The sequence below is a fragment of the Rutilus rutilus genome (assembly GCF_951802725.1).
Source record: "Rutilus rutilus genome assembly, chromosome: 10".
In the NCBI taxonomy this organism is placed as follows: Eukaryota; Metazoa; Chordata; class Actinopteri; order Cypriniformes; family Leuciscidae; genus Rutilus; species Rutilus rutilus.
The window spans coordinates 8,713,398-8,726,103 of NC_140215.1; the positions used below are offsets into that span (position 1 = coordinate 8,713,398).

At 41.3% G+C, this 12,706-nt stretch overlaps 1 protein-coding gene across 1 annotated transcript in view; it reads right to left on the bottom strand.

Moving 5' to 3' along the window:
- Positions 1-762: 762 nt before the first annotated feature.
- LOC311298832 (titin-like) overlaps positions 763-12,706 on the bottom strand; it is a 32,463-nt gene continuing 20,519 nt past the window's right edge. The window contains exon 9 of the mRNA XM_084422098.1: positions 763-12,659. Within this exon, the coding sequence (XP_084278224.1) occupies positions 1,750-12,659 (10,910 nt within the window). The 3' untranslated portion in view covers positions 763-1,749. The remainder of the gene's footprint in view (positions 12,660-12,706) is intronic.

Consider the following 12,706-nt stretch of genomic DNA (forward strand, 5'->3'; position numbering starts at 1 on the left):
CGCAGCAACAAAACGTCCTCGGCTCCTCGCGCAGCGCAATCCATTGAAAAAAAAAAAGGTTTTCATAGCACAGCGCATTCTGCGTCCTGTCTGAAAGGGCCATTAGTGATTGAGAGTACTTGGTGTAATAATGTAATGTAAGTATTGCATGTCTTGACACGTTCACGACAAGTGGCACAACAAGTTATGGCACGTTCATTTGTGGAATACGCAGTGAACATAGCCAAAGTTACAGCACAGTAACTGTAACGTTAACTACCCGCAAATTAAAACCTGCAAACGTCAGCCCAGTGCATAACAACAATCGTCGATTGCTGAACACAAATCGTGTCAGATGGAGTGTCATACAAGTAAGTTAGCCTACTGTAAGCTTGAGGATGGCCTTATGCAATATTTGGATAAATAATAAGTACAGTAGATACATGTTAATTTAAAGCCCTGTCAGCTGGTATTATTATTAAAGGTTAAAAATAACATCTCAAATGAAATATTATGCGTTTTTTTATAATAACAACATTATAATATTTTAATGATATAGGTAAAAAAATATAATAAATATGTAATATAGTTATCATATTTAGCAAAATACTCCTCTCTACAGCAATTATTTTAAAGTCCAACTAACGTGCTATGGTCATTAAATGGCTTTCCAGAGGTAAGTTAAATGTTATGTTACGTAACATATTGTTCTCCAGCTGTTATTATAAACCTCTTTCCGCAGTTGAAAAACACAGATCGATTGATTTTATTTCATTTCGGTAAGTTGAACTGTATCTTTCAAATTCATTCGTGTTTATTTAGCCTAGTAGTAAAGAGTAACAGATAATCGGTTCACGTGCCACTTGAACTCTGTCAGCGATCTGTCAAGCGCCAAAACAGTGTTTATTGTTTGAATTTCGTAATTAAATCGACAGAATCCGAGAGCTGAGAATTTGTTTCATAGCAATAGTAACCTTCTCTGTCTTGTCTGTCGGTGTCAGTGTCCTCTTTGCTTCGCGATTTTTCTCTGCATGAGAAAATGGATGTGTGGCGTGAGAGCGTTTAAAAAGTGACGATTGCGTGAGTCTCACAGTGAATTCGTGAGAGTTGGCAGCCCTGCGGATTCAGTTTGTAAGACTGTAGGTTGTTTTTTGGCGGGTGTGCTTGTGCTGCCGCGGTCTTGTTAATTTGCCATGTTGTTTGTGTATCTCTAACCAAACGCGCGGGGGAAGAGCTGAGCCCGTTCGGAGCTACGGCAGCCCAGAGGGGAGCGTCGGCGAATGTTAAAGAGAAAACCGATTTTCATTCAAACAAATCGACGTAAACTACACATTCGAGTTAATCGATAAAATCGATTTATCGCCCAGCCCTACGTTTTTCCACTATGTAGTTGTTTATCTGACAACCTCCTGTGTATACTGATGGTTCCCAGGACATGGTAACATAGGCACACAATTTTGACTGGTCCGACTGGTGGGCCTGGTGTGTCAAGAATGATTATCCCAACTTCCTCTGTGACCGTACCTATATTATTTGTGGCTGTGATTGTGTACTTTCCAGAGTCCTCTCTATTTGCTTCTTTAATTTTAAGAACTGTTGATGTTGCCGTGCTTGAGACATTTAATCTAGTTGTTTCTTTCAGAGGTTGTCTATCTTTCATCCATGCAATCTTTGGAGTTGGATGACCTTTAAATGGTATTTCCACTTTGAGATCTTCACCAGCTTGAACACTGTATGTGTTGGAAAGTATTTTGATGCATGGTTCAATAGTTACATCCTTGCAATGACCGGAGCAGCTAATGGCCTTGGGTCACTTTTTCCTTTCTCATTGTAAGCTAAAACTCTGAAGAGGTACTCTTGTCCTGAACTAAGTCCGGTCACCATCCCCTTACATGTTTTGGTGACTGCAGCAACTGTCCATTCCTCTGATCCTTTTGGCTGCATTTCAATATAATAACCCAAGATTCTACTACCACCATCATGATCTGGTTTATCCCAGGAAAGTGATGCTGTGGTTTTTGTCAAATCAGTCAATGTTACCTTGCCAACAGATAGAGGAGGATCAGCTGTCTTCACAGATTCTTCTGTTTCTACAGGCAGACCAATTCCAAATTCATTTTCTGCCTTGATTCTGAAGTAATAAATACCACCCTCTGTCAGATCACCAACTCGGAAGCTGGTCTTGGAGCACTTAGTAGTAATGTTTGCAAATCCTTGTCTATTTGATTCCCTCTTGTCAATGATGTAATTTTTTATTTTGGAACCACCATCAATAAGTGGTGGTTGCCAAACCAGGGTGGCATAATTTCTTGTTATATCTTTCACAACAAGGCTCTGTGGAGCACCTGGTGTATCAAGTACTTTTACTGACACAAATGCTGATTTAGTGCCAGCACTATTTACCAAAGTCAAAATGTATTTTCCAGCATCATTTCTGTCACATACATCAATTGATAACTGAGTGTAATCTGGTCCCTTTTCTAATTGGGCTTTATCTGGTAAATCTCCCTCATCCTTGGTCCATTTTATCTCAGGAATGGGGCGTCCTTTGAATGGTATGTTAATTCTCATAGAACCTCCAGCACGCACAACAATACCTTTTCTCAACTCAGAGTCAAGCTCAATTTCAGGTGCATCCATCTTATCCACTGGTTTGACTGTTCCTTGGATGGCCACTGGTTCACCAACACCCAGTTTATTTAGGGCACATATGTGAACTTTGTATTCTTGGTGTTCAGTGAGTTTAGTAATTGTAAATTTAGTATCACTTAATCCAGAGGGTGGAGTACATGTGGTCCATTCTTCTTCATCAACTTTACATATCTCAACAACATAGCCCTGGATGTCTAAGCCACCATCATATATTGGTCTACTCCATGCAATTGTAATTGAATTCTTTGTAGTGTCAACAAGGTGTACATTAGTTGGTGGGCCAGGCTTAAATGTTGGATCACAGGCTTTGTAATAAACAGTTGGTGGACTTGGTTGTCCAACTCCAGCAGCATTTTCTGCAGATAACCTGAATTCATATTCATGATCCTCTGTTAAGCCTGTGACTCTGAAACGTAAGTCTGTGACCCTGCGTTTGTTACATTTTGTCCACCGGACTCCAGCTCTGTCTCTCTTCTCTACGATGTAACCAGCAATCTCACTTCCACCATCAGTCTCAGGACGAGTCCAACATACCGTCATAGAGTCCCTTGATATATTTGTTATTTCTAGGTCTTTAGGTGGCCCAGGTAAAACAAAAGGATTTCTCATAATCACTGGAGCAGATTCAAGTGGTTCACCATCTCCATACATGTTGACAGCCATGACACGGAATATGTATTCATTTCCTTTTAAAAGCTTGGTAACTTTAAACATTGTTGCTCCACAATCACCTGAAACTACAGTCCAAGCAAGACGACTTGTTTCTCTTTTCTGTATGATATAGTGAGAAATGCTACTGCCACCATCATGTCTTGGAGGTAGCCATGACAACGAACACTTCTCACACGTTACACCAGAAATGGTCAAAGGACCTTCAGGGGGTCCAGGTCTATCTAGCACCTTTACATTGAAGGAGACAGACTTCGTTCCAGCCACATTAACGAGGTGCAATGTGTATTGTCCTCCATCAATTCGAATGGCATCTTTGACGACAAGAATTGCTTTGAAGTCAGTGTTCTTGATCTCAGCTCTTGCAGAATTCTCGACTTCCACATCGCCCTTAAACCACTGCATTGTTGGAATTGGCTTTCCTAGAACGGATGCTTCCAGGGTAAATGTGTCTCCAGCATTCGCGGTCAAAATCTGGTAATATTCTGAGGCAACCTCATAGGTTGGTGGTTCAACTTCATCCTTTGCTGTAATTGAGCCTGTGCTCCCAGAGGGCCTACTGACCGATCCAGCTCCATTTCTGGCAATAACTCTGAAATCATATTTGTAGTCTTCTGTCAGGCCTGTGACTGTAAATTCAGTTTCAAGAATGTTAGCAAAACTAGCTTTCACCCAACGGCCCTCTGGCAGGTCTCGTTTCTCCACAACATATCCAGTGACAAGGCTACCTCCATCAAATTCTGGTGGTGTCCATCGAAGTTTCACTGAGTGCTTTGTCACAATCACTGGCACAGGGGTGCCTGGTGGGTCACATGGGTCACGTGCCACACAACCCTCAGAGATTTTGCTGCACCTTCCAATTCCAACTATGTTTTCAGCATAGACTCTGAACTCATATTCAATGCCCTCTTCCAATGAAGATGTTTTGAATTTGGTGTCTTGAATGAGTGTTTTATTGATCTTTGTCCAAAGAATACTATTTTTCTCTTTTCTCTCAAGATGATATCCTAGAATAGCACTTCCACCATCTGAGACTGGTTTGTGCCATTCAACTACCATAGACTCTTTTGTGAATACAGACACAAATGGAGTTCCTGGAGGCCCAGGCTCTTTGAAAGGATACTGGGCAAGAACTGGATCTGAGTCAATGCCATAGCTTTTACCATATCTATTCTCAGCAAAGATCCTAAACTGATATTCAGATCCAGTTTTTAAATTACAAACTTTAAGTGTCGTCCTTGCTACTGTGGCAGAAACAACTACCCAGTTTGTGGTGGTGGTGTCTCTCTTTTGGACAATATAATTTGAAATCTGACAGCCTCCAGTGTATGTTGGTGGGTCCCAAGACAGTGTAATGCTCTCTGCACTCACTTCATCAATCCTGACTGGGCCTGTTGGAGGGCCAGGTTTTTCAAGTATGATTATTTCAACAGTGGCTTCCTTTTGTCCAAGTACATTAGCCACAGCAATGTTATACATACCACCATCTTCTCTTGTTGCATCTTTGATCGTAAGAGTGGTATGATGTGCAGTATCAGCAACATTTACTCTTGTGGTCTGTTTCAGAGCTGAACCATCTTTGGACAATGTAATTGTTGGTTTTGGATGACCAGCAATGCATGCTTCAATTTTCAAATCTTGCCCAACCTGTACATTGTATGTACTAAGTTTTGTTCTCACGGAGGGCTCAATAGTGAGGTCCTTTGCAACAACGGGATTTGCAAGGAGTCTGGGATTGCTCTTTCCTTTATCATTAACAGCAATGACTCTAAAATGGTACTCCCCACCTTGGGCTAAATTAGTTACAACAGTGTCAAGGGATTTTACTTGAGCACAAAGATACCATTTATCTTGATCTTTTGCTTGCATTTCAATTTCATAATGAGTAATTCTGCTGCCCCCATCATGCTCTGGTTTTTCCCATTTGAGAGAAACACTCTTCCGTGTTACATCCACTACAGAAACTTTACCAGGAGTTTGTGGCACCTCTGCGATTTTCAGAGGTTCTAGAGTCTCTGCAGGCAATCCAATTCCATGTTCGTTTTCAGCAAGAACTCTGAAGAAATAGATGCTCCCCTCTTGGAGTGGTTCAATTTTCCATGTCATCTTGTTGCAGGAAGTAACAGCTGAGAACACCTTTCTTGTACTCTCTCGTTTTTCAACAATGTAGTTTTTTATTTTAGCTCCACCATCCAACAAAGGTGGCTCCCAGGTAAGAGTGACTGAATTTTTTGTTATTTCCTTCACACAGAAGTTTGCAGGTGCATCAGGAGTATCTAATACTCTGACACTAATAAATGCAGATTTTGTTCCAATGGCATTTTCCAGAGTTAAAGTGTATTTTCCACTCTCAAATCTATTAACATTTTCAATTACGAGTGAAGTGAAACTGCTTGTAATATCAATCTGAGCTGCCTCATTGATTTCACCTTCAGCCTTGCCCCACTTGACTTCAGGGGTTGGCCGTCCACGGATAGGAACAAACAATCTAAGAGAGCCTCCAGACCTGACAGTGATCAACTTTCTCAGGTCAGCATCAAGATCAATATCTGGTGCTTCAAGTTTTTCCTCTATGATAATGGATCCAGGGATATCAGCAGTTTCTCCCACGCCAATCTTATTGATGGCACAGATTCTGAATTTATACTCATGCTTTTCAAGGAGTTTTTTAACCTCAAATCTTGTCTCTGTTATTCCTGAGGGTGGTGTACACTTCATCCATTTATCAGAAGTGACTTCATAGGCCTCAACAATGTAACTTTGAATCTCACATCCACCATCATAAATTGGCTTGCCCCAATGCAGGATAACAGATGCTCTTGAGACATCAATTACCTTAGGGTTGTTTGGTGGACCGGGCTTGAAGACTGGATCCACTGCCTTGAAGTACACTGTGGGTGTACTTGGTTTACCAACCCCAGCTGCATTCTCAGCAGACACACGGAATTCATAACTTCGGTTTTCAAGAAGACCTGTTACTCTAAAGCGTAGTTCACTCACTACACGTTTGTTGCATCTTGTCCACCTAACGCCCTCTTTGTCTCTCTTTTCAACTATATATCTTGTAATTGCGTTACCACCATCATTAGTGGGTCTTTCCCATGTGATAACCATGGAATCCTTTGTTATATTTGACACTTCAACATTACTTGGTGAATCAGGTGGCACAAACGGATTGGCTGCAATCACTGGATCAGATTCCAAAGGCTCACCAATTCCATATTTATTTACAGGTATTACTCTGAAAATATACTCATTTCCAGGAAGGAGTTTTGAAATTTTAAGATTGAGGGTTTGTACCTTAGATTCCACAACAGTCCAAACTAATCGGCTGGTCTCCCGTCTTTCCACTATGTAATGAGACACCTCCGCACCTCCATCATGCAATGGACTTTTCCAAGAAATGCAGCACTTTTCACTGGTAACCCCATAGATTGAGATTGGGCCATCTGGAGGTCCAGGTCTGTCCAGAACCTTGACATTGACGCTAACTGATTTCTCTCCACCAACATTTTTCAGTAGTAAGGTATACTGGCCTCCATCAACACGGATAGCCTCCTTCACATTAAGAGTAGTTGTGAAGTCAGTATTCTTGATCTCAAATCTTGCAGTATTTGTAAGTTCTTCGCCAGCTTTTATCCATTGAACTGAAGGAATGGGTTTGCCAAGTATCCCTGCATCTACTTTGAATGATTCACCAGCATTAACAACAATAGTTTGTGAATATTTAGCATCCAAGTCAATTTTGGGTGGATTAACTTCATCCTTTGCTGTGATTGCACCAGTGCTGTCTGATGGAGCGCTAGACACGCCAGCAGCATTTTTTGCAATGACACGGAACTCATACTGCTGCTCCTCTACTACACCACTGACGACAAATTCTGTTTCAATGATATTAGCAAAAGAGGCTTTCATCCAGTGGCCATTAGGCAATTCTTTCTTCTCAACGACATATCCAGTGATCTTGCTGCCGCCATCAAAGTGTGGTGGTGTCCACCTGAGTGTTACAGAGCTTCTTGTGACAATAACTGCTTCAGGTTTGCCTGGAGGATCACATGGATCTCTAGCCACCTGGATTTCTGATACTTTGCTTGCTTTGCTTAGCCCAACTATATTCTCAGCATAAACTCTAAATTCATATTCAATGCCTTCTTCAAGGCCACCTATCTTGAATCTTGTGTCTGGAATGATCGTTTTGTTTTGTTTCACCCACAGCAAGCTGTTTCTTTCCTTAAACTCAATATGATATCCCAAAATCTTGCTTCCACCATCACTACTGGGTTTGTTCCACACAATAACCATGCTTTCTTTAGTAGCAGACTGAACAGTGGGAGTTCCTGTTGGATTTGGAATCTCAAAGGGATATTGTGCAACAATAGGCGCAGAGAGAAGAACGGAACTCTTTCCATATCGATTTTCAGCAGCAATCCTAAATTGATATTCACAGCCAGTCTTTAATCTTGCAGCTTTAGTTGTTGTTCTTGCAACTGTTGCAGAAACAATCTGCCAATTTGTGGTGGATGTGTCTCGCTTTTCAACAATGTAGTTATTAATACTACAGCCTCCTTCATACTCTGGAGGCTCCCATGATAATGTAACACTGTCTGCAGTTACCTCATCTATTTTGATTGGGCCAGTTGGTGGTCCAGGTTTATCAAGTACAATAACATTGATGTCTGCTGTTGCTTCACCAGCTGAGTTTGTCAGTTTAATAGTATATTTGCCCACATCATCCCGTGTTGCCTCTTTTACCACAAGGTAAAGGTGTTTCTCTGCTACTTCAGCATTTACTCTTGTTGTTTCTTTCAAAGCAATGCCATCTTTTTGCCAGGTAACTGCTGCCTTGGGCTGGGCAACATATGGCACATCAATTTTCAGATCATCACCTGCCAGAACACTGTATGTGCTGAATACAAGTTTGAAGGCAGGAGCAATAACAACATTCATAGCAACCACAGGGACATTAAGTGGACGTGGATCACTGGTTCCCTTTTCATTGGTTGCTGAAATACGGAAGGTGTATTCTTCACCTTGTATTAAGCCAACAACAACTGCCTCTGTTACTTTAACAGTCATTACTTGGGTCCATTTTTCACTGTTTTTCGTTTGCATCTCGATAATATAACCAATAATTCTGCTTCCTCCATCACTGTCCGGCTTCTCCCAAGAAAGTGTTACACTGTTGCCAGTTACTTCTTTTAGAGTCACTTTTCCAGGAGGAAGAGGCTTCTCAGAGATTTTTATAGCTTCCATGGTCTCTACTGGAAGACCAACACCATACTCATTTTCAGCTAAAATTCTGAAGGAATACAAGCTTCCCTCTTGTAAGGCTCCAATTCTCCAACTTGTTTTGGGACAAGAGGCATTAACAATGGAATATGCTTTTCTTGTTGATTCACGTTTTTCAACAATATAATGCCTGATTCTTGATCCACCATCAATGACTGGAGGATCCCAGATGAGTGAAGCAGAATCTTTTGTTATTTCTTTGATTGTAAGGTTTTGTGGTGCACCAGGAGTGTCAAGAACTCTGACATTAACAAATGCTGTTTTAGCTCCTGAACTGTTTTTCACTGTTAGCATGTACTTTCCACCATCAAATCTGTTTACATTCTCAATAAGCAGTGTGGTGAAGGATGATGTAATATCAATGGATGCTCTATCAAGGGGTTCACCATTCTCCCTTGACCATCTGACTTCAGGAGCAGGTCTTCCTTTAATTGGCACAAATAATCTTAAGGTACTGCATGCTCTGATGTTCACTACTTTGCGGAGGTCTGAGTCAAGCTCAACTTCAGGTGGAAGAAGTCTGTCTTCTGCTTTAGGTGAACCAGGCACAGAGGCTGGTTCTCCAACACCTTCACAGTTAAGAGCTGAAATGTTGATCTTATATTCTTGGTTTTCAATAAGGTTTGTTATGGTGAATGATGTTGCTGTTAGACCTGCCTTTGGAGTGATAATTGTCCACTCATTTTCCTCTGGCTGGCATGTTTCAACAATATAACCTGTGATATCTGAGCCACCATCATAAACTGGTTTATTCCAAGCAAGAGTAATGGATGACTTTGTTGTATCCAAAACCCTAGGATTTCCAGGGGGTCCAGGTTGGAATATTGTGTCACATGCTTTGTAAAATGGACTTGAAGGGCTTGGTGCACTTAAGCCAGCAGCATTTTCAGCTAAGATTCTGTATTCATACTCATGTCCAGGTGTTAGTCCTGACACTTTGAGGCGCAGATCAGTAACAGTCCTTTTATTGCATTTTACCCAACGAAGACCGGTTTTATCTCTTCTCTCAATGATATAGGTATTTATACTACTTCCGCCATTATGTTCAGGATGTCCCCAACAAACCACCATTGAATCTTTTGTGATAGAAGTTACTTCTGGTGGCTGTGGAGGATCAGAAGGCACATATGGGTTAGTGGCAACAGCAGGCTCAGATTCAAGAGGTTCCCCAACTCCATACTTATTCACAGCCATGACTCTGAAGATATATTCATTTCCTATCAGCAATTTGGTAACCTTATAGCGGTTAACTTGTAAATCTGTGGCTACATTTGTCCATGTAAGTCTACTTGTTTCACGTCTTTGAATGATGTAATATTCAATCTTTCCTCCTCCATCATGAAGTGGTGGCAGCCATGACAGAATACATTTCTCTGTTGTCATGTCTGTGACATGCAGTGGTCCCTCAGGTGGGCCAGGTCTGTCAAGAACTTTAACATTGAAGACAAATTTGGCAAATCCTCCCGGATTGCTAGCAGTTAGAGTGTATGCACCACCATCTCTACGTAAAGAATCTTTGTTAATCAAGCAAGTATAGAAATCTGATGTTTTGATCTCTAGTTTTCCAGTATCTTCAAGCTCCTTGCCATCTTTAGTCCAAACCAAGGATGGAATTGGGCGACCTGTAACATGTGCATCTAGCTTGAAGACATCACCTGCTTTCACTACCACACCACTGCTGAAACTTGCATCAGCATCAATCTTCGGCTCTTCAATGTCATCTCTGCAGACAATGACCTCTGAAGGTTTAGATGGTTTACTAACCGCTCCAGCTGAGTTCCTTGCTAATAAACGGAATTCATAAGAAGCATCTTCTGTGAGACCACTCACAGTAAAGTTTGTTTCAAGAATGTTGCTGAAGTTGGCTTTGAGCCAGCGACCATTAGGAAGTTCTTTTTTCTCGACTGTATATCCAGTTATTGAGAAACCACCATCACCCTCTGGCTTTGTCCACTGAAGAGTAACTTCATGACTAGTAATGTTAAGGGCCACTGGTTGACTTGGGGAGTCTATGGGATCAAGTGCATATGTCATCTCAGATGGCTTGCTTGCTTTGCTGAGACCAGCCAGATTTTCTGCAATAACACGGAATTCATATGCAATACCATCCATCAGACCTGGTGATTTAAACATATTGCCAACGACTGGAGCTTTGCTGATCCTCTGCCAAAGTATGCTGTTCTTCTCTTTCCTCTCAATGCGGTATCCTAAAATTGGGCTACCTCCATCTGAAGAGGGTTCATTCCAGCTGATTGTCATTGAATCCTTGGTGAAGGCAACTATTTGTGGAATTCCTGGCTGTCCTGGTACATCAAATGGATAAGCAGCCACCACCGGTTGTGATGTTATGTAGGGTCCAACACCATATCTGTTCTGAGCTTTAACACGGAATTGATATTCAATGCCAGTTGTAAGGCGTGCAGCTTTGAATGTTGTGCGGATAACAGTTGCTGCCAGTTCCACCCAGGATGTACCAGTGGTCTCACGCATCTCAACAATGTATTTATTAATAGGAACTCCTCCATCATTTTCTGGAGCTTCCCATGATATTAGAACATAGTCACAAGAAACTTCATCCACTTTTATTGGTCCAGTTGGAGGTCCTGGAATATCATGTACTTGAACAGTAATAATTTCAGTCAGAGTACCTAAAATGTTCTTTCCAGTCATTGAATACTGTCCTCCATCTTTTCTGTTAATTTCATTAATGTTAAGAATAGTAGAAGTTTCAGTATTTTCAACGTTTATTCTCTGTGTTTGTTTAAGTTCCTGATCTTCTTTCGTCCACACAACAAGTGGTCTTGGGCGACCCAGAAAAGGGATCTCAACTTTAAGATTATCACCTGCTTTAGCTACCACAATCTTCTGATGTATACCTCTGAGGTCAAATTCTGGAGCTGTGGTTTGCTCCTTAATTACAACTGGTCGACTTTCACGAGGCTCACTCCTGCCTGACATGTTTACAGCAAAGATGCGGAACACATATTCTGCATTTTCCAACAATTCTGTTGCAGTGTAGTCCAAAGCTTTTCTTGTTGTTACATGGGTCCACTGATCAGAATCTTTCAGCTGAGCCTCTATCACATAGCCAGTTATTCGACTACCACCATCATATTTTGGTTTTGTCCATGCAAGAGTTGCTGTGTCTTTGGAAACATCAGAAACAATCAGATTATCTGGTGCAGAAGGAGCCTGAGAAGCTCTTATTGGTTCAGGTGTCTCTGCTGGTTCACCAATACCCATTTCATTCTCAGCTAAAACTCTGAAGTAATATTCTGCGCCCTCTTCCAAATCTGGAATTTTGCATGAGCATTTCTGCCAGTTTGCAGTTATGGTTGAGTAAGCCTTTCGTGTTGCCTCCCGCTTTTCAATAATATAATTTGTGATTTTTGAACCACCATCAATAATTGGAATCTCCCATTGTAAAGTAATGCTATGCTTTGTGATTTCCCTTGGTTTCAAATTTACTGGAGGTCCTGGGGTGTCCACAACACGAACATTGACAAATCCAGTCTTCTTTCCAGCAACATTTTCTAATGTTAGGACATATTTCCCAGCATCATATTTTGTACACTCAGGGATGACTACTAGAGTGTATGATTCAGTAGTGTCAATGTGAGCACGGCCTTTAAGAGGTATGTCTTCCATATGCCATGTTACTTCTGGAGTTGGCCGGCCCTTGATTGGCACAAATATGCGGATTGAAGCACCTGACTTCACAACAAGTGTTTTTCTCAGCTCTGCATCAAGTTCAAAGTCAGGAACCTCCTCTCGATCCACCAGTTCAATAACTTGCTCAACTTCAGAGGGTTCTCCAAGTCCTTCTGAGTTCTGTGCTCTGACTCTGAAGTGATATTTTCCTCCTGATTGTAGACTTGAAACTACAAATTCTGTTATTCTCAAAGGAGTAGTTGTATCTTGGACCCAATCATCATCTCCTTCCTTTTTATGTTCAACAAAGTATCCTGTAACATCAAGACCACCATCATAGAAGGGTCTACCCCAGTTAAATGTTGCTGTTGTTTTGGTGGTGTCAGTAATTCGTGGGTTGGATGGAGGCCCTGGTGGATCTGAAAAATAATTAAATGATAATGATAAATAATCAAAATTCTTTGGG